Source organism: Python bivittatus, unplaced genomic scaffold, assembly GCF_059951505.1.
Source record: "Python bivittatus isolate LINGU-HERP-01145 unplaced genomic scaffold, Pbiv_v1 ctg000180_np1212, whole genome shotgun sequence".
Lineage (NCBI taxonomy): Eukaryota > Metazoa > Chordata > Lepidosauria > Squamata > Pythonidae > Python > Python bivittatus.
The window spans coordinates 2,458,883-2,476,791 of NW_028277047.1; the positions used below are offsets into that span (position 1 = coordinate 2,458,883).

The window sequence follows — 17,909 nt, forward strand, 5'->3', positions numbered from 1 at the left end:
TTTCCTTTCCTTTCCTTTCCTTTCCTTTCCTTTCCTTTCCTTTCCGTGCAATGGGCTCCTTTTTAATTTGGAACAGAATTTAGACAAGACCCAACCAGAGGCTCAGGACTGGGCGAATTCAGGGCGGCCAATTTGTGCCAATTTATCAAGAGGGATCCAGAGAAGCCCCCTGTGCAGAAACGGTCTCTCTAGCAGGACCACGCTTGGTGGCCAGACGGGTCCCGACAGAAATACCAATGAAAAAGGGACTCGCCAGGCTCACACACAACATTATCCAGCATCTTCCTATATAGGTCCAACGCCAGGGCGTGACGGTGTGTTCCTTTCGACAACCAGGTATACTCCATTGGAACATGGAGGCTCGTTTAGTCAACTCACGCCCAGACACACACCCATTCATTCCCGGACACACATCGTCCCCCAAATCACCCATCCATTCACTTATTCACCCCCCCATTTCTTTATTTTAAATGAGATCAACAAATAAAAGAGAATGTTTGGCTAGGTCAAGCTAGCAAACAGCCCGGATGGAAGCTGCTCCCCTCTGGGGTTCTTTGCCCCAGTGGTAGACTGCCCCTGACCCTGGAGGCTTCACTTCCCTCTCTTCCCAGACTGAGTTTAGCTCCTTGTCCTCTAGGCCCATGACTACACTATCTTTCTTCAGCAGCCATGCCTGGGCAGCAAACGTTGCAGAAATAATAATAATAATAATAATTATTATTATTATTATTATATAATAGTATCACTTTTAAGAGTGGCAATACAAGGAGGGGCAATGAGAATATTGCACGCTCAGATCTGAGTGAATTTTTTTCCCATCAAATCATTGCAAGCACGCATTGTGTGTGTGTGTTTGTAACCTGAGCTTTGCCTGGAAATAAAAGCTCGGGAGGGGAGCCCCCCAGCCTATTGTCAGCTGCATGCTCACCCAAAAACCTCGCAGAACATGCCCCCCCGCCCCCTGGCTCTTTTGTGCCAAGTCGTTGGTCAAGCAGACGGAATGAGCAACCGGATACGAGCTTTGCAGAATTCCTCTCTGCCCACCGGGCTCCACGCCACTCCGGCCGCCCGCCACGTCATGCCAAGCAGAGGATTCCTCCTCCCTCCCCCCGGCGATCCGCACCGGGGTGAACGCAGCGAAATCCCAGAATAGGTTCAGATCCAGATTTTTGCCCCCGCTCACGTGAGCATACGCAGAGCGCTTCCCCCCTGTGCACTAGAGTGACAACGGGCCTTTTTCTACCCCCAGGTTGGCTAAGTAAGAAGCTGAGTTATGTTTTTGTCAATTCTCAGAAGTCTTCTTGACCTCTCAAAAACTCTCTAAAAAGGCTGAGTGATTGGATCAGCAGCGTTCAGGGGATGCTCTCTGAGCATACGCTGAGTGTCCCCATGCTTACGGCACCTACCCGCTGCAGCTAAATCCAATCTAAGGTTCTTCTCCCTGTCTCTGTGTTTCTTCGACGCACGTCAGAGAAGAAAACTCCCTGGATCATAAGAACAAATACCAGGGGTATCCTCTGAACATGTGCAGAAGGCACGCTTCTTGCCAACAGGGAGAAGAAAAAGGGATAACTCAGGTCTAACCTCTTACGCTGAAGGAAGAGATTTGCAGAGCAATAGGACTGAAGTCTGCTAGTGCATTCTGCAGTGGCTCAGAAACCCTTATCCGAGTCTTATTTTCATGCCACGTAGAAATTGGGCTTCCAGATCCTGAGATCTGGAAGAATGAATATTCACCAGAGCAGGGAGCAAATGTGTGTGTGTGTGTCTATGTGTGATGGATTGTGGGTGTGCATCACGGGCTGGCCCTTTCTTGAAAAGGAAATCTGTTTCAACGTGATTTTGGGGCGTGTTACGGAAATAAATTACGGAAAACCGATTCCTGGGGGGGGGGATAAGGCCCAAACATATTACAGATCAGAAGCAACGTCAAAACCAAGCTAAGATGGATGAGGGGGTAAAAAAGTAATTGGGCTGTTTTCAACGTTGGGCCTTCTGGTGGCCGACCCCTGCGATGGATCAGCAGGGAATCTGCAAGAAATGCGGAGAAATGCGGCTGACGGTGTTGCCAAAGGGGAGAGTAACAAAGGGAACGGACTTTTTCTTACATCTTGGAAGGAAAAAGGGAAGTTGACCTCGATCAATCAGAACAAAAATTCCACTCTATTGCTAACCATTCCAAAAGTGGATATTATTTAGGATATTCACGGCTGACTCTCTCCCCCGTATCTTCTTCCTCCTCTTCTCCCATCCCTGGAGTTTCATAAAATAGAAACGGTTCGGAGGCTAAGCCCAGTCAATGAAGTTGGCATCTCAGAGTCGGACAGGTCACTCGAGACCACTTAGTCCAACCCTCTGCTCTGGGCCAGTCTCCAAATTCCAGCCGCCGTGCCAAACGATTGTCCGACTCCACGTTTGGTGACGGAGAGGCCATCCCCATTCAGGGACGTTCCTGCCACTGCCCAACCGCTCTTAGTGCTAGGAATTTTTTTTCCTGACATACCAAGAATGTGCCTTCCTGTAACTTAAATCCGCTCTTCTTTCTCCTGCCCCCTGGAATAGCGAGAATAAATCTTGTCTCTGCTCTTCCTTCCTTTTTTCAAAGAATGCCATCCCGTCTAGCCTCAATTCTCTTTGCTCAAGGCTAAAGATGCCAGCTCCTTCCATCTTTCAGCCCGGGGCTTAATTTCTAATCTCCTGCTCAGCCTCGCCGCTCTTCTCTGACCCTCTGCCAAATTCCCTGGATTTTTTTTTTTTTTTTAATGTCTGCAGCCCAGCACCTTAAAAGGTGGGGTCCACCCAAGGTAAAAGAAACTAGATCTATGACCTCCCATACTTATACTTCTCTTGGGGCAACTTAAAATTGCAAATTTCTTGTTCGAAAGCCACTTCCACGTGGCCTGACCACGGCCGCTCCAAAATCCTTTGCACGTCTCCCATTGCCAAGCCAGTTCTTCCCCCATCGTAGACGTGTTTCGTTTCGGTTTCCTAAAATGATCTTTTGGCAACATTAATTTGCTTGCTTCTAACCCATTTTCTGATCAATCTTCTATGGTTTTCCTTCGCCTAGCTAAGCTGGGGTCATCTTTGGATCCGGTCGGCGTTCTCTGCCCCGTTTCATCCAACTCATTAATAAAAAGTATGGAAGATTAGAGGACTGATCTGTTGAAACCCCACCAGTTTATCCCTCTGCCCAGGAGGATCAGGAGCCACTGGTGGGTGTTCTTGACGGGCAATTTTATAGCTGCGATTGATCTACACGACGGCCAGTTTATATTTAACCAGGAAGGACAGATGGAAAAAAAGTTTTCTCTGCCCCTTTTCAATACTTCCTCAATACATTTCCTCAATACATCTGAAGTTTAAAAGTAAAATATTGGGGAATCTTCCTTTCCAATAAAGGCAGGAATATTCCTGGAAGTGTTTTGTTTAGACAAGCCAGCTCCCGATGTTTCCTATGCATGCCCCTATCCCGTTTCCCAAAAGACGTTTTAAGAACTGATTGGGCATGACTAGGATGGCATTGTGGCTTCATTCTAAACCACAGATTCCCTTACAGGACAACCCAAGTCCTCTTTTGGGGCCCTTCGATCTGGGCCTGGGGAAAAACGTCGGAGTTTAGACAGGGGGGCGAGCAACCTCAAAGCAAAAATATCGACACCCTGGTCCCCAGGGAGAAGAAAAGGAAAAACCTCAGTGTGCTGGCTGACAAAACTGGCACCCAGCCCGTTTGGTCTTCCCATTCACCCGGTCTGGCCACACCCTCGTCAGACCGCAACAACAGCCTTGCGAGGTAGGACAGGCTCAACCAATCGAGGCGTTTCGGGTCTGAGCGGCGAGATGGGGAGCCAGCGGCAACTTGTCCTAAACCCACATGGCCGGCCATGGGAAACTGCCCCCTTTCCCCTTGCTGCAAACCAAGTTTAGCCCGTCCCCACCTGCTTGCTCCTCTCCTCGGCATGTTTCTGCTCTGTCTCTGCTTGTTCTGCTCGGTCTAAGGCATTTTCCTTATCCAGCTTCAGCATCTGCATCTTTTTCTTGATGGCTTCCATGGTGCCAGAGGGTCGCGAGAGCGAGCGAGCGGGCAAGTGGGCGGACCGGAGGGCGCGTTGGCACAGGGGAGTCTGCGACCTGGCGGTTCCCCTCCTGATCTTTTATAGCCGTCCCCTCCTGCCAGCTGGCGCGGCAACGTTGCCTTTCTGGGGCTAGGGAAGGGGGGGGAGCTTTCTCAAGTGACACCCCAAACGCCCCTCCATTGTCCTCCGAGTGGTGCGCGAAATGCTTGCAGGGTGAGGACAATGGCCATATTTGGGCTCTCTGGGGGACAGCTGGATCCTACTAATAGAAGTCCCAAAGGGGTAAAAGAAGGGGAGGAGGAGACGGGCACTTTGCTGGCGGGAATGCTTTGTTCCGAGAGAGAAGGGCCAGGCAGCTGGGCCTCCCTCTGGCCAAGCAGTGGGGAGGATTTCACTGGGTTTCCTGCACATCGCAGAGGCTGGACTAGATGATCTTCGGGGTCCCTCCCAGATCCACCATTCTAGGGCTCGGCGGACCTGTCCTGCTAGAGCGGAGAGGGCTATTCTTCGGCACTGCCCAAGCCGTTGCGGGGCAAAGCGATCTCGCTTCTCGACAGTGATTCAAAATAAAACCCGGCCCCGTGCTTACGCGTGAGCTTCGTCCTTCGTCGTCCCCCCGCCCCGTTGGTCTGTCACCTGAAACCTTGCAAGGGGAACCCCTTCTGGAGCCTGGCCCCCCGTTTTTCAGGGGGCAGAATGGGACTCCGGCTCGCACGAGGCTTGTGGGCGAGAGCAACCGGCTCAGAAAGGGTATAGATGGGAACTGCAAGGAAAACTTGCATGAGAAATGTTGTCTTTGCAAGAAAAACTCCCACTGTCCAGCAATGGGGGGACAGGCTGAGATACAAGAAGCCTTCCTGGACGAAGGAGAACACGTGGCATGGGTTTCCGCTGTGACCCCCAACCCCCAGGACAATCCCCAACTTTTTCTCCCCCATCCTTGGAAACATCCCTCCAGGGTGAGGTTTGCCTCTTCGGCAAAAAGCCGGGGGGTTGTTCGAGTTTGGCTGAAGAGGCTTGCCAGCCAGGCCTTACGACAGGGTTGAACGCGGGCACTTTGGTTCAAGAAACCGGAATTTAAGAAGCGGGTTTCGGAGGCCGTGTGAATCAGCCCTCTGGCGGGGACCGGGCGTCCCGCTAAGCCGGGTCGGAAGGGTTAAGTTACCCTAAAAACCTAGCCCAATCACAACCTTACCAGCTCTAGACTCTGGGGTTATGATTGGAAACCCCCTCTTCCTTGGGGGCCCGTCTTTCTCACCAACTTCCCTCTCCCCCCCAATGTGGACCAGGGGGCATTTTCTCTGGCACGCAGGGGTGCAGCGTTCACACCCGTGAACCGCCTTCCTCCCCCGTGAACTGACAGGTTCCTTTTTGAACGCTGTCCACTCTCCAGTCCTGATTTTCTGGCTCATCCCCTGCTTCAGGGGACCCCACCTAGCTCCAGATCCGTGTTGTTCAACCTTGGGAACTCTAAGAGGTGTGGACGTCCATTCCCAGAATTCCCCAGCCAGCTGTGCTGGCTGGGGAATTCTGGGAATGGACGTCCACACCTCTTAGAGTTCCCAAGGTTGAAAAACCCTCCTCCAGATAATCTAAAACACTCTAAGGAAAATTAGCACCCGCTTTCTTGACGCCTTGCACGGTTGATGCCCACTCTCGTGGGCACGCCTGTGCCCAGCTCGACGCGCCAGATCAAATCCTCGCTTCCTTCGAAGACGTTCCCCCGTGTCTCAGGGTCTTTCCTCGTCCCTTGCTCCATCCTCGCCTTTCATCGGCTCCTCCAGGGTGGAAACGACGGCTCATCGGGCGCCGATCCCATTTCTGAGCTCATCTTCCCTTTAAAGCAAAGGGGAGTTTGACCATCTCTTCTCCACCGCTAAGTACAACTGAATGGCTCACCCCAGCCTGGGGATGGGAGTGCTTCTTCCTTTCAGTGAACTGAGATTATAATCTTAGAGGGGATTAACAAGACATGGCCGTTCCTCTACGGAACAGCGTGGCTTAGCGTCTGGCTCAAACCCAATCCCTGGGGGTTTATTTCCTAAACCAAGCGTATGATATCAGCCCGGTTGGGTAGGATCCGTGGCCCAGGAAAAACCTTTCTGAAGGAAATGCAATTCAGGACACGCATCCCGCATCCCGCAAGGAGATTCGAGAAAGCTGAATGGCAGCCGCCACCCTCCTCGGCCCTCCTCCTTGCAAGCAAAAGCCTAGCTCTTCAAGGAAAGCAGGTCCCGACGGCGTAAGGTCACCAGCCTGGGCTGCCCATTCAGGACTCGAGGCCTCGCCCGTCCGATCTCGTCCTCGTTGCTTTGTCCCGCTGACATCCTATCCCCCTGCTTTAAATAGCCCGAGAACAATTCTTGCCCGGCCCTACCCGCCGTAGGGCAGCGGAGGGCCAAACTCCGTGCCAATTTTATCCAAGGGTTCTGGTTTCCATTAGTCAGTTTCAACACGGAGAGTTGGCAATTCCCTTTCCATGCTCCCCAAGAGTTGCTCTTGGGCCCCCCTGCATTGATGTCATATCGGGGTTCCTCTTCGGGGCCCCCTCAACCACCCCCCAATGCTCTAAAGCTTCACTGCATCTTGCTTTGGATTTCGAAGCTGCAAGGCTAAGCAGAGAGAGGGGACGGGAGTTCCCACGACGTACCCACGTCGTATCTTTGGGTAATGTCGGAACAAGGAGGCAAATATTCTCCACTAAAGTAAGCGGGGCTTAAACTCATCACAGTCCGGGCTGGAAAGATGGAGGCGCAGGAAGGCAGGCAGAAAATTCAGATTCGCTGCAGGGCAAACAGAGAGTTTTCTCCCAGGCAGATCTGTCAGCCCTGCAAGGTAGTCCAGGCTAGAAGCACAACTAATGAATACGATTTCTATCTTTATTGTCAGGTTCCACTAAGAGAATCTTGCAAGACTGAAAGTATTTCTCTCCTTCTATCTTTTTGCTCTGCGGAAAACTAGGCAGGGCCCCTTCTGAGATGCTTCCCACGTCCCTTTTCCTTCTGTGGGCTGAGCCACCTTTTACACACCAGTTGTCCAGTCTGCGGCTCTCCCTCCTGTCTCCCGAGGCCGTTCCCACGCACCGTTACACGAGCCAACATTTCCAACGGTCAGACGTGCCGCCGCGATGCCGAGAGACTCCAGATCGGCGCTCGCTGCAGAAATCTGCACGTCCGGTCTGCAAACAGAGCTGAGATCTCTCACCGGTGCACGCCAGCCCTTCGAGGTAGGCCTGCTTAAAAACCGACCCCACAGGGATCCCAGGAAAGCTACTTGATTGTGGTGGAGTTCAGGAGCAGGACTTTGAAAGCCTCTCCCAAACCGCCCCTTTTGAAGGATGGCAAAATCAAGGCTCTGAGTCTCTTTCTCACATTTCCCCCTTTTCGAATCTCTTCTCCTACCTCCATCTCCAGGCCAGAATTCAGTTCCTCCCCAGGCTTTTCCCCAACCCCCCCCGGATCGGAGATGGTCACTTCAGTCGCAGAAAGGGAGGCCGAAGACCCAAGACTGACCCTGGATCTATCCAGAGGATGGTCCTGACGGGTGTCGAACCAACCCAGTCGCTGTCGGAATATGTCTGATATTTAGTTGGGTTTCCCAGGAGAACAACTTAATATCAAACATATCAGACAGAGGCTGGGCAGCGGAAAGTCGGGCACGCAAAGCCGTGGGGCCTCTTCCAGGCCAGGACGGAACTGCAAAAGACAGAGAAAAGAAAGATCACGGCAATTTGGGGTAGCGCCTCTTGCCTATGCAACCGCTGTACGTTGGAGGAATCGTTGCTTGGGCGAATTAAATTCCCCTGATCTAGAACCGCTGGAGCGTTACTGGATGGAACCACGCTCCTTTCATTCTGCCAGATTTGCACCTATTGGCTGAAACCCCACCACACACTTAACCCAAGGACTTAGATAACCTGTTTTCTTCTAGAAACTCAAATGACTTGAACAGGTTGGTTTTACGCAATATATTAAAACATCTCTCTGTCCCCCAGAGGGGGGAAAAACCCTAACCAAGATTAAAGCTAACCCAGATAGCCCCAGATGCTCCGTCTTTCACTCACCTGGCTCGCCTTGTTCTGGTGAGCCATTAAAAAGCCATGTCTTTCTTTCACTTGGGGCTTGCAAAGAGCTACCGGCAGCAAAGAATTGCGTCCCTTTGAAGTGAAACTATAATTAAAATATACATACTTTTGCTTTTTTTTTTTTTTAAAGAAATTGTCTTCTCCCCTTTTATTTTTTCTCTTCCTCTGCTTCTTTTAAGGAGATCAGGACATTTTAAATAATAGGTAATGGTCTAGATGGATAATTTGACTAGCATTCAACAGCTGAAGACCAGGAATTAAGAATTTGATCTGCTAGCACCCTAACAATGAGACTGAAGGAAAATCCAAGGGAAGAGAGATTGAAAAGGAAGGAAGGAAGGAAGGAAGGAAGGAAGGAAGGAAGGAAGGAAGGAAGGAAGGAAGGAAGGAAGGAAGGAAGGAAGGGAGGGAGGAAGGGAGGGAGGGAGGGAGGGAGGGAGGGAGGAAAAGAAGGAGAAGGACGGAAGGAAGGAAAAGAAAGGGAAGGAAGTAAGGAAGGAAAAGAAGGAGAAGGGAGGGAGGGAGGGAGGGGAAAAGGGAGGGAGGGGAAAAGGGAGGGAGGGAGGAAGGGAGGGAGGAAGGAAGGAAGGAAGGAAGGAAGGAAGGAAGGAAGGAAGGAAGGAAGGAAGGAAGGAAGGAAGGAAGGAAGGAAGGAAAAGGGAGGGAGGGAAAGGGAGGGAGGGAGGGAAGGAAGGAAAAGAAGGAGAAGGACGGAAGGAAGGAAAAGAAAGGGAAGGAAAAGAAAGGAAGGAAAAGAAAGGAAGGAAGGAAGGAAGGAAGGAAGGAAGGAAGGAAGGAAGGGAGGGAGGGAGGGAGGGAGGGAGGGAGGGAGGAAAAGGAAGGAAGGAAGGAAGGAAGGAAGGAAGGAAGGAAGGAAGGAAGGAAGGAAGGAAAAGAAAGGGAAGGAAGGAAGGAAGGAAGGAAGGAAGGAAGGAAGGAAGGAAGGAAGGAAGGAAGGAAGGAAGGAAGGAAAGGTTATTAGCTTGGATGGCTTTAAGAAAGTGGTTACCACATTCGTGGAGAAAAAGTGTTAGTCGCGGCAGCAAAATGGAACCTCTGCATTCAGATGCAGTCTACCTTTAAATATCAGAACCAGACAAACAGCGGGAAGGAGGTCGCTGTCTTCCCCTGCAGATGTATAAGCATCCCAAAGCATCTGGCCATCTACCAAAGCAAACAGGGTAGCACATTTGGGGCCAAAGCCGGGAAAACTGGGGAAAAGCCCATCGCGCTTCCTGCAGACGCGGTGTCATCGAGCCCCCTGGAAATAAAGCCAGCAAAAGACGTTCTGCCGAAAACGCCACTGGGGGTTCAGCGCTGACCAAAACGGACCAGCGGGGGACAGCGGTTTAAATTCAGTGCCAGGATGAGCCCCACTTGGAGAAACAGAATCTGCTTTATCCTCTTTATCCGCCCGCTCTGCCACGTCCACACACGGAGCAGGCTCCGTGGTCGGTACCTTTCCTAAATTTCCCGAGACTCACCTGCACGGAGGGCCCTGCTGGCCTCCCACCGCGGCTTCGCCAAGCGCTCCCTTTATAACCCTCCCTTGCTGCCCTCCGGCCCCAGAGAGGCGCACCGGCTGTGCCCCTCTTTGTGATCCTCCCCATGCGCTCTCGGAGATCAATGATCCCGATTGATTTTTCTTGCCCCACCTCTGAGCCTTGTCAATAGCCCATCAATATCTCTGGGCTCTGGACCGGCTACCGTTCTTTGACTAAAGCACAAAGGGGATGGACCGGGCCTTTTTTTTCCGGGTGCCCACCAATGCCAACCTGTTTTCTCTCCTTTGGGAGAAAACACCTTGGTGGATTCCTCCGGAAAAAGCAAAATCTTGTGGAATTCTGCTCCTGAAAATATACAATTCCAGAGAAGGGATTTGGCCTGACCGCAAAAAGACAAGCGTGAACAAGTTACAGAATGAATTAAATGCAAAAACAACTGGAATTAAAGAACACACACCCACAAACTGGTGGGGGTGTGCAAGAGCACCCAGGTCATGATCCGAGAACGACAAACTTTTTACCCATCCTCACTCGAAATTTCTGTCCAGAGCATTTGTGAAACAGAAAGAAATCTATAAGGAAGGACGTCGTGAACCCAGTTAGCAAATAAAGAGCAGGCTGGAGTAAACATATTTTTTATTTCAAAGCCCTTTTATTGTGGGGGTATAAATGCTTCAGCCAGAACAACTTCCCACGTTTGAAAAGCACGCCTGATCTTACTGAATTAATGGGGATAATTCAGCCTAACTGTGCTTGAAAGAAGCATGATTAATATTCATTCATCAAGGATTAAGAAGCTTATAGTGGTTTGCAGTAATTGGCCCCACAGCTAAAAAGAAAACCTGAATCAATTTATGTCACATTTGATTTGTATGTTCTAAGATATAGGGACAATAAACCCACAGCAGGACAGAATGTGTTTTTTTCCCCTTTTTAAGTTACTTCCCCAACGACCAGCATCTGGTCTAACTAACCACTTTTATTAAAAGGCGTATGCGCTAATAAAATTTTAAAAAGTGCTACCCAGACTGTTTTGATCTGGGGCCACCATAGACTAATCCGGCTCTCCTCCTGCAACGTTCTCCAGATGGCCAGCCTATGTTTGCCTGAACTAACATTAGTGGCTTACGGAAAACCAGTTTCAATTTGTGAGGAAGGATAGCTTTGAAGGCGGTGTGGCAACCGTTCCAGAGATATAAACCTGTGCGATGGCTAAACCAGGATGGAAAAATTGCTGTCCCCCTTTCAAAGTAAGCGTTGTCCTATTTGATGGGTACGCTTCTGAAAGACTGGGCTGTGTTTGACCCATCACAGGCGATTGTCACGTGTCTTTGGACATTAGTTCAACCCCAATTCTTCTCAATCCCCTCACCCCACCAGCCTGGTTCCACCACTGATTAAGCTAGAATGCTAGTTTATCGATCTCTTGGTTCATCCACTGATGGACGTTCCCCTGCAACGTTGAGGGCACATGGTTGGGTGGGCACACCCCATCGACCTTGAGAACGGGACAGCTGGCCAGGAAGAGCTGGCGGGCTACATCATGAAGATACCCCACCTCCCCAGTTGCTGTCAACTTTCCAAATACATGCAAGGAACTGGAGTCAACTTAAGTCCTGGGAGTGGGTGGTCAACCTCAACTTAGAAGAAGGTGGTCTTCTTGAAGTTCTTGCTTTCTTTTCAAGGGCAACTGTTGAAGTGGGGGGGCACCCCTTTCAGAGGAGACACCAAGACTACCCATATCAATAGAATACGTGAATGCATCTCTGTTAATTGAATGGTCCCAAGATGCCTCCAACCGTGCAATGAAGCTTACCCACCCAAGTGGTCCTCCCAGTTTCCCTGGTGACCTTGGCACTTTGGAGCCCCGGGGGTCATCATATGGGTGCCTGATTCTGTTAACTGACAAGACTGCTTCAAAATGGAGCAACCCCCCTTCTTGTTTGATGAGCCCTCAAGCTGGGTCACGTCAGCTGGCTTCCAGTGGACCAACAAAGACAGAGAACGCAAGTTGAGACATCCAATTGCAACGCTGATTGGTTTGGAGCTGATAATTCGCCCTTTGCAGGGAAAAACCAAGATCTGGTTATACACAGGAGAATCAAATAAAAAAAGATTTTGGCCAAGAAAGGATTGGCCCATCCATTTCCTTTCCAATTTCTGGATTCACACATCTTCAGTTAAATCGCACTACGAAGTGCAAGGTGGGCAGCTATATAAATTTGTCAAATAAATGAAATAAATGAACAGTCTAAGGAAGAAAAGGGTAAATAGGCCATGATGCTTTTATACCAACTGATCTTTCTTCTTTCGGGACTAAGCTGTAAACAGATTTCCAGGGTTACTAAAAATTGTGGCTGGGTTCACATTTTGTGCAAAGGCAGTGTTTCCTTTTTGTCTTGATGGGGGAACCCATCAAGTCTGAAAAACACTTTTGGACGTAGCGCGACGGGTGACCCAGGCGACTGTGGGGTCAGCAAATCATAGTTTGTTATTCGCCAAGCCAGATTTCAGCAAACTGTCCTGATTATTCAACAATCTGCGGCCTAGAGTTTGAGTTTGTCAATAAGGTCAATCTATTCTCCAGACTAGTTAACCAACAGCTTTTGGAGGACCTCCAAAGAGTAAAAGCAACATTTAAAAATAAAAATATTAAACGTTTTAGACAGCATTGCTTTAGCTGGGACGCAGATAGATAAATAAGCAAGCAAGCAAGCTATAAAAATCAGTCAAGCACTGAATTTCCATCAGCACAGGTGAAAAACTGTTCCGCTTCTCTCGCTGTGTGGTATCAATAAGGTTTTTAGTAACAAGGGTTGGTTTTCACATGCAATGTTTATTGCAACTTGGTGTAATCCGCAACGGGAGAGCACCTTATCAAGAAATCAGAACGAGCGTAGGCAGCAATGCCTTTGCTCTTTGGCCAAAGGTCCCTGCCTGTATCAAGAAACATTTTTTTAAAAAAGCTGCCATTCCTTTGCTTCAAAGGGTGTTTGTCTGGAGGTCCTCACCCCCTCACGAAACCAAAGGAAGCCGTGCAAAATTCACCATTGCTCTGAGAAAGATGCCACCTTCTGGCCAGCACAGACTCAGCTCCCACCAAAATAAATCACCCGGCCCGTCATTACAGAATGGAAAAACGCCGTAGGAGAGAACATTTCCAAAGCTGATTTCTTCTCCCTCCAACCCACCCACGCCAGGTTTCCTTACTTTCATAAACCTGCTTCGAACAGAAAAGGCAAAGGAGGTAGGTGTGCAAGGGCAAACTGCCCGTTTTATTTTAAACAGCCCAACTCAGAGACGCCTGAGCAAGCTTGTGCAGGAACGATGTCTGAACAGACGACGCGTCTTCGAAGGGCGCTGGGCATGGTGCTGCTTCGCATTGGGGGGTGCTCTCAAGTGCTTCCTGCCACTAGGTATAAAGGGGAGAAAACCCTTCTCTTGGACAAGGGCGATGTTCAATTGCCTGCTCACTTCCTGCTCCAGAACGTGGAAAGGCCCCACTGGACACGTCTCACACAACACGGACCATCTCTTGCCTTAGCGGCTGGGTATCTACCGCGCCCACGCCGTGGAAGGCAAGGCCACCTTCCCTCAAACGTCAGAGGGGTAGAATTCAGGGAGGAAAGACAGCAAGGTCCATCGAGAGGGAAAAGTCTCGTGAACTTGATCTCTGGCCCATTCTGGCTCGTTCGGCATGCGGAGAGAGCGAGTCTTTAAATAAATAAGAGGTAACAAAAGAAAAGAGGCTTATTTACAAAAATCACATGGGCTCATTTCAGAGGTGGGAAGTCAGCTTCCCCCCCCCCCGGCCATCCCACAATCTTTTCACAGCAGGGAATGGCTTCCAAACACCAGCCGCTAGCCACAAGGGCTAGCCAAGCCCGCGCGGAGGCAACCAGTTCTCTTGGTCCAGCGGAGAAAGCGGTGCCCTTTCTGGTGCTCCCTCCCGGGCATGGGTGTCTCAAGTCCAGGCCGGAGGTCACAGGGTGCTCTCCAGGGTGTTGTAGTTGTCCTTGAAACTTTTCAGTTCCAGAAAATGTTTGGCCCGTTTGCTCTTCTGGCTGGAGGGGAGGTAGGTGACTTGGATGGTCGGGCTGGAAAGGTCGGGCGAGAGGGTGAGGTCCTTGGCCGCCGACTGGTGCTGCCGCTGACTGCTCCCGCCTCGGGCTTTGATGCTGCAGGAGAGGAAGGCTGGGTTTCTGCAACAGGCCGACCCACAAACCTTGGCTAGCGAGCCTTGATGGCATGCAGCCCCACCAGCCACGCCCGCATCCAACCCCCGGGATGAACACCGTGGCACCATTCGGACAACAAGCCATGCTGTTCAGCAGCTATGGTCTGGCTTCAGCGTTTGACTGGAATCACTTCAGGCTAGTCCTGAATCCCAGGATGGTTGGACCGTATCGATCAGAAGAGTGGGGGCTCTATCTCTGCATGACAAGCCAACCCAAGAGGGTGAGATTCCACTCCCAGGAGGCTCAATTCAGTAGGAACCGTTTCAAAACTGCTGCATTTCAGGCCCAACTGCAGATGCGAGGGTTACCCCTATTAAGTGCTGGATCTGTGCACGGCTGCCAGGATTCTCAGCAGTGAGCCAAGGAATTGTGGGAGGTGAAATCCACATGCTTACAGAGCAGCTTCGGCTCCCAGAATTCTCAGCCGTGGCCCGGAGAATTCTGGGAGCTGAAGTCCACACTACAGAAAACTCCACTGCGGGGAAACTGTTCCAGCCCCCTTCCTTTCTGTGGATCGAAGCTGCGTAGTTCTACTTGCAAAATATGTGCTCTAGCACAAAGATCTGGTTCTGTTAGGACAGGCTGTCTGGCCCCACCATCCTGGGGCCAATTCTTTCAAAGTCCCCTTCTGCTTTAGTTCAAATTCTCCCCCTTCCCCACCCTTAGCCCACTGCCAACTTACATTGTTGCCAGCTCATACAATGCTTCCTGGTACTTGAGGAACTCTACTTTGCCGAAAGTCTATGGCAGAAAAACAGGAAAAAAAAAATCTTTAAAGCTGCCCAAACTGGAAGGACCGATCGCAATGGCAGAACGCAATCATGTTTCAGCCCTGCTCTGCAGGGCCTCTGGAAAGCCACACTCACCCCTGTCCCGTAGCGGGCGTTATCGTACCCGTCCAGGAGGTTGTCAATCAGAGACTTGCGGATCCCTTTCAAAGGGGTACTGGAGTTGCGGAGGTCCAGCAGGTAGGCCTGGAAGTTTTTCCCGATCAACGACCTGGGGTATCTGCCTTCCGTGGAGTACGGGATCTCTGCGGAGAGAAGCACACGAGAGCCTCGTTCACATGACACGCTCGGCAGGGTTCACCCAACTACCTTTTTTGCAATGAACTCAAGAGCCTGGATTTGCTGGCTACGTGAAATCCCGCAATGGAGCAAATACTTCACTCAGGTGTAGAAACTTCCTTTCCGGTGAGTACATTTTCTCTACAATGTCTAATAAAGACATATTTTTTAAAAAAAGTTTCTTGAAACAGAGGCAGCAAATGCCTTTTCCAAAATAGCAACCCCCCAATTATCTTCTTACACCTCACCCTGACCACTGAGACCACGATGGCTAAAATGAAACAAAACACTAAAAACAGACCCGCTGTTGCTCTGTGGATAGTCGCTTGTTGATTTTACCTGAATCTCTGACCGCATCCAAAGCTTTCATCCGATACACGTAGTTATAAGGAACTGAAAAGGAAGCAGAGAAACCTAAGTTGGGGCAAGATGTCCTCTGCTGCAGATGATACCCCACGCTTGTGCCCTTGTCCCCCCAGATCCCTAAGCACAGTACATGGGCTTCTGGGTGACTCAAGTTGTAGCAGCCGGGTGTCATTGTACGACAACAGTCGGGGCTCGTATTTGATGTCCTGAACTTGCGATAGTCGGATGTCAATCTCTTCCTTGAGTCCCTGAATGCAGAAAGCGATTGAGGGAAGAAAGAGGACACACCGGTTAGCACTGCATGTCACTAATCTCCCATTCAAACTCTGCCACCTTGTGTTTAAAGACAGATTACTCTCAACTACAGAGGAATCTATTCCTCGTGTATTAAGTACTAAGGAACTAACGTATTGCCTCTCCTGTTATGAACCGGTCGAGATCTGCAGAGAGAAAACGAAGACGGCGCTCCTGGGGTCAGAGGTCTGCGTCAGATTGTAGCATGCACTCCCTCTGGAGTTACTTTGGATCAAGTCTCAGACAATCTATAAATTATCTGTAAAGGTGCCTCTTTTTTTGCCAAGCGTCTCACTGATTTTACCATTTTTAACTTTTCGGATGTTGCTTTTTTAAATGATTATTTCATCGACAGTCTAGAGGACTTGCCTGAGGAAAGTAGCAAAATATAAATAGTAAAAGTTTACTACTTTATAGTAAATGTTTATACTGATAGTTACTACTCACTGAATACCATATTCTAAACTCCTCAGAATCCCGCACGGTTCTGTGGTCTTTTTTCCCCCACACTAGGGAACAATCTCCCAAATCTTTCAGCGTCTCTCACGCTGGAGAGCAACCAGCTTTTATTAAATTTGGGCTTCAGAACAGCTTTTACGATTAGGCTCAATGCTGACATCAGATGGGATGCAAAAGTTTACAACCAGGGCGCTGAGCTTCCTAAACAGATCAGGCCTCCCTAACGTAACAAGAGGAAACGCACATGCTAAAAGGCTCCTGATGGGGGAATCAGCACAGGGGGGCTGCAGCGTTCAAATCTGAAACTGATGAGGGGTTCGGAGCAGGGTGCAATCGCCGGACCTGTTGGCTACTTGTTCAAGGAGCTGGATCTTTAGCGGGGTTTCAGGGAGCCCTCGCGTCTCGGGAAAATGTTCCCAGGCGGTAGCGGGTCATTCTGTAATGCTTTGGGAACTCCGGCGTGGATTTTTCTGAGCCCGCGAAAAGGCGCAGCTCGTTCAACGGGCGCCGCGATGCTCCCTTGCCGGAGCCGCAGCCCCCGAGCCTGTTTCGGGGTACGGCCCTGCACCCTTCCAGCCCGCGGCTGCTGTTTTGCACCCAGAGGAGACCCCTCTATCCCTGCCCGAGGCTAACCCATCCCAAGGAACAGCCCCCCCAGCCCAGAAAGCAAGCAAGCAAGCGAGCAACGGGCAAAAGCCACCGGCTGTCCACAGACCTTGGGGGCGTGCTGCCCCACAGGCACGTGGGGGCCCCGGCGAGACTTCATGGCGAAGCGCATGATCTGCCTCTTGACGAAGATGAAGAGCAGGACGAAGACCTGGAGGGGGGCGAAGGGAGGGCGGCCCGTCAGCAAGAGCCTGGGGCGGCCCGGCCTACCTCGCAGGGTTGTGGCGGGGATGACCCCGAAGGCCTGAGTCCCAGAAGGAAGCTTGAACCGCGAGGAAAACCAGGGGGAGGAACGGAGGAGCCCCCGCCTCCGCCCCTTCCAAGGCCCGCCGCCGCCAGCGCGGCAGACCACAACTCCCATCATCCCCGCCCTCTCCCCCGCTGGGGTCCCGCACTGCAAAGCCCATCGCCCGCCGCCACAGGGGATGGACGACGCCCCCCACCCCCGCGCTTGCTGGCTTTCAGTCCTCGGAGAGGGAGGGATCTCCCCGCTGGGAACGATGGGAAGTGTAGTCCCGCAGGGAAGGAAAGGGGCCAAGGCGAAAGGCGGCGAGGGGAGCGGTTTGGCCTCACCAGGCTCCCGTAGGCCATGACCAGCACCACATTCACCCCGGAGAGCCAGTTGCTGGACGGGGCCGGCGAGGAGGAGGACGGAGAAGAGGGAGAGGAGGAGGAGGAGGAGGAGGAGGAGGAGGAGGAGGAGGAGGAGGACGACGACGAAGCAGAGGCGGCGGCAGAAGCGGAGCCCGCCATGGCCGGGCGCGGCACCTGGCCCGGCCGCCCTCAGGGCCGCACAACATGGCCGCCGCCGAAGCCGCCCGCGCCCGGTCACGTGGCCAAGGCCACGCCTCCCGCGGGCGTCAGGCCCGCGAGGTCGGGAAGGGTAAAAAAAGGGAAGCTGGGCTCAGCTGACCGGAAGAAGGCGAAATCATAAAGAGAAAAGTGGCTCGGGCGGCCATATTGGGAAGCCAAAGGGAAAAGGTAAAGGAGAGTCCCCCTATGTGCAAAACTTCCGGTTACCAAAGGAAAGCGAAGTGGGGGCAGCCCCCTGAGCGATCCAAGAAGAAGAGATTGGCCCGTGCGGAGACGACGGATTAGAAGGGACATACCAGCATCGGCGGACTTCCCCCCTTTCCCATTCGTCGGTCCTCGCT

The 17,909-nt window shown here is 51.4% G+C and overlaps 2 protein-coding genes across 3 annotated transcripts in view; both read right to left on the reverse strand.

The window, feature by feature from the left end:
- Positions 1-4,067, reverse strand: part of TPM3 (tropomyosin 3) — a 39,827-nt gene extending 35,760 nt beyond the window's left edge. Inside the window, exon 1 of the mRNA XM_088137215.1 lies at positions 3,939-4,067. Within this exon, the coding sequence (XP_087993341.1) occupies positions 3,939-4,052 (114 nt within the window). The 5' untranslated portion in view covers positions 4,053-4,067. The remainder of the gene's footprint in view (positions 1-3,938) is intronic.
- A 9,382-nt stretch (positions 4,068-13,449) lies between these two features.
- LTAP1 (lipid transport auxiliary protein 1) lies at positions 13,450-17,591 on the reverse strand. Of its 2 annotated transcripts, none has more exons than XM_088137230.1 (7): positions 17,329-17,591; positions 16,805-16,906; positions 15,467-15,584; positions 15,310-15,363; positions 14,770-14,936; positions 14,586-14,644; positions 13,450-13,867 (listed from the first exon to the last, which is right to left on the reverse strand). In XM_088137230.1, the coding sequence occupies exons 1-7, from the start codon at positions 17,506-17,508 to the stop codon at positions 13,648-13,650; spliced, it is 900 nt and encodes a 299-aa protein (XP_087993356.1). In that variant the 5' UTR covers positions 17,509-17,591; the 3' UTR covers positions 13,450-13,647. The 2 variants fall into 2 exon arrangements, with proteins under 2 accessions (XP_087993356.1, XP_007429172.2); XM_007429110.4 differs by having other exon boundaries at positions 13,450-13,843; positions 17,329-17,586.
- Positions 17,592-17,909: the final 318 nt, after the last annotated feature.

Excerpts from the sequence above, each read along its gene's own strand:
- LTAP1 (XM_088137230.1), bottom strand. The coding sequence starts at position 17,508 with ATGGCGGGCTCCGCTTCTGCCGCCGCCTCTGCTTCGTCGTCGTCCTCC. Across the intron at positions 14,937-15,309 it reads GGATGCGGTCAGAGATTCAG|AGATCCCGTACTCCACGGAA; the intron begins GTAAAATCAACA and ends TTCTCTCCGCAG. Across the intron at positions 14,645-14,769 it reads ACGCCCGCTACGGGACAGGG|ACTTTCGGCAAAGTAGAGTT; the intron begins GTGAGTGTGGCT and ends TTTCTGCCATAG.